This window comes from Myotis myotis, unplaced genomic scaffold (genome assembly GCF_014108235.1).
Source record: "Myotis myotis isolate mMyoMyo1 unplaced genomic scaffold, mMyoMyo1.p scaffold_m19_p_10, whole genome shotgun sequence".
Classification (NCBI taxonomy): domain Eukaryota; kingdom Metazoa; phylum Chordata; class Mammalia; order Chiroptera; family Vespertilionidae; genus Myotis; species Myotis myotis.
The window spans coordinates 42,819,197-42,822,381 of NW_023416314.1; the positions used below are offsets into that span (position 1 = coordinate 42,819,197).

A 3,185-nucleotide genomic window follows, 5' to 3' on the forward strand; every position below is an offset into this window, starting at 1 on the left:
TCCATTTGGAGTGTCTACTAGCTCCCTAGAAGAAATTTAATCTTCCCCCTAGTCATGCCTGAGGGATGGCAACATATGATTTTTTTTCACAAAACTTTTCTTCCAGTTTTAAGCTTATTAATTTCAGGTAGTTCATAATCAATATGACAAAGACATGTTTCATTTTATAGGACTCTTGAATGCTCTTATTTCAAAAGTATAAAGTTAGTCATAGCTATCATATGTCTTTAATTTTTAAAGTTTAAAGGTTACTAAAATATTATTACTTTAAAAAGTATTGGGTAATACCTATGATCTCCAATAACATAATAATACCCAGCCATTCTATGGTTGATATGTATGCATTCGTTTTTGAAATGTATTTGACTAATAAAATTGGCAACCTGAGACATTTCATTACAATGTAAGACAGCTGATATTTTGAGTTATGGGTTTTAGCCAGACTATACCATACAACTAATGGCAGGTACCCAATCACAGGTCCATGCATAGCAGGAGATAGAAATCCTCCAAAAGTACACACATAGTACACACACACACACACACACACACACACACACACACACAGCAATAACAAAACAAAAAAAAACCCAAAAACATAGTGTACATGAATTTCCAGAAGCTTTCTTCCTGATCACAGCTTAGATCCCAATAACATTTTACGTAACCTCTTACGAATCTCCTTAGTCTTAATGGAATAAATAATTGGGTTGAGCATTGGAGGTACAAAGAGATAAACCAGGGACATGAACTTGTGCACAAGCTCAGAGGAGTGTTTCCCAAATCGGTGAATCATGGACACACTAATCATGGGCACATAAAAGATAAGGACAGCACAGATATGTGACACACAAGTGTTGAGTGTCTTAAGCCTTTCTTCCTGGGAGGCAATGGCCAACACAGAGTGCAGTATGAGAATGTAGGAGAGAACGATGAGCACTGAGTCTACACCAAAGGCAGAGATGACAATGAACAAGCCATACATGCTATTAATGGTGGTATCTCCACAAGGCAAGCGAATGAGGTCTGGGTGCAAGCAGTAGGAATGGGTCAGCATGTTGGCCTCACAGAATGGCAGCCTCCTCAGAAGAAAAGGCAGTGGGAAGACCATGCAGAAGCTGCGGATGATGATGGATAGGCCCATGTGAACCACACGGATATCAGTGAGCACAGATGAATAACGCAAGGGGTTACAGATGGCCACATACCGGTCAAAACTCATAGCCAGCAGGATCCCAGACTCTGTCCAGGAAAAAAAGTGGATGAAGAACATCTGGGTCAGGCAGGCATCAAAGGCAATCTCTGGGGCATGGAAGCACAAGACAGCCAGTACAGTGGGCAATGTAGAAAAGGACACACCCAAGTCATTGACAGATAACAGAGACAGGAAGTAGTACATTGGCTGGTGCAAGCTCTGCTCCTCCTTTATGATGAAGAGAATTAGAATGTTGCCCAGGACGGAGATAGCATAAAGCAGCAAGATGCAGGCAGTTAACCAGTGCTCCAGGCCCTCCATCTCTGGGAAGGCTGTTAGTGTGAAGCTGGTAATGCTTGAGATGTTAGTCCCAAAACTTTTCCTGAGGTCCATGAGTAGCTTTTAAGGAAATACAACCAGAGTGAAGTGAGGTCAGACAGTGGAGGATGTAAAGACCAAAAGTGGTCACTGTTCTCAAGATGGAAGGGGCAATGACATTTATATTTGATACCAAAGATCATGAAAGGGTAAGGAAGAATTAGATCAGGGGTCAATGGCTCTAGCTCAGACAGTCTGCAGTCTGATCATATCCACAAATGGGTCATGGACTCCAACTCCTTCCTCACAAAAATCCTTTGACTTTTTAAATATTTTTTTTTGGACATTATCTTTTAATCTTCTTTCTCTGCCTTTTGTACAGAAAGATTCAAATCTTTTCCAGTGGTGGAAATTGTTTTTGTCCTTTTTATCTACCAAGTGTTATCCACCATATTCTTTAAGAAGCAAGATACAGCCCTAACTGGTTTTCTCAGTGGTTAGATTGTTGGCCCTCAGACTTAAGGGTCGTGGGTTTGATTCCAGTCAAGGACATGTACCTCAGTTGCAGACTCCAGTCAGGGTGTGTGGGGGTGGCAACCAATTAAGGTGCCTCTCTCACATTGATGCTTCTCTCCGTCCCTCCCTTCCATTCTCTCTAAAAAAAAATCAATGGAAAAAATAGGCTTAGGTGAGGATTAACAAAACAAACAAAAATGAAGCAAGATACGATGAGTCCTCCATGAAGTTCTTTCTTTAATACTCTCTACTTACTAATGCATTTCCTCTGGAACAGGTGAGAACATTTTTGTCTATATTCTGAGCTGAGTCTCCTCTCTTGCTTGCACTAAAGCATCACTCCTCATCCTCTCTTTGTTGCCTGAGACCTTCACTTATTCACCAAGGGTCCAGAACCTCATGCTCCTTCACTTCTGATTGCTCATGGTTATTCTCTCTGACATGTTTACATCTATTTGCTCTGTTTAGATTAAATATTCTCAAATTGTGCTGCATGTTGGAATCACTTGAGGAAGTTTAAAATATATATAGCCATGTTTTTTTCTGTTTGTTTTTTTGCTGGAGCCTTGCTCATAGCAGTTAAATCAGAAACTCTAGCAGTGGAACTCAAGAATCAGTATTTTTTTAAAAACTTCTCAAGTGATTCCAATAGGCAGGCAAGTTTGAAAACTAGAGGTTTAGATAATTTCTAAGAGCTTCACATATGTCCTACCTCACAGCAATTTCTTTATTGAGGTTTAATTTCAGGATTTACCATCATAGAAAACAAGGAATAACAAAAAACCTCTTATTGCCCTCACATGTTCTTCTAGTAATCACTCATTTCTCTGCTCTCTTTATAACTAATATCTTCAAAAATACTTTCCACTCATAATGTCTTTCTAATCTCTGCTCTGTGTGGCAATGATCCCAAATGTATGTCTCTAGTTCAGACTTCTCTTCTAGCTCTAGACTCAGCATCCAACTCCATATCGACTTAAATAGCTCATCAGCATCTCAACACAACAAATTCAAAGTTGAACTTTTCAGTTATCACCATACTTAATCCTCTCAAATATATATCACCTTATAAAAATCCATCACCAAGCCAGAAAAACCTTATTTTCTCTCATTCCCAGATATAATTACTCTATTACCACCTCTTGAAAATATACTT

The 3,185-nt window shown here is 39.3% G+C and overlaps 1 protein-coding gene across 1 annotated transcript; it reads right to left on the minus strand.

Annotated features, from left to right (window-relative positions):
• Positions 1–634: 634 nt before the first annotated feature.
• Positions 635–1,588, minus strand: LOC118664388 (olfactory receptor 51I2-like). The gene has a single exon (XM_036324434.1). The coding sequence runs from the start codon at positions 1,586–1,588 to the stop codon at positions 635–637; it is 954 nt and encodes a 317-aa protein (XP_036180327.1).
• Positions 1,589–3,185: the final 1,597 nt, after the last annotated feature.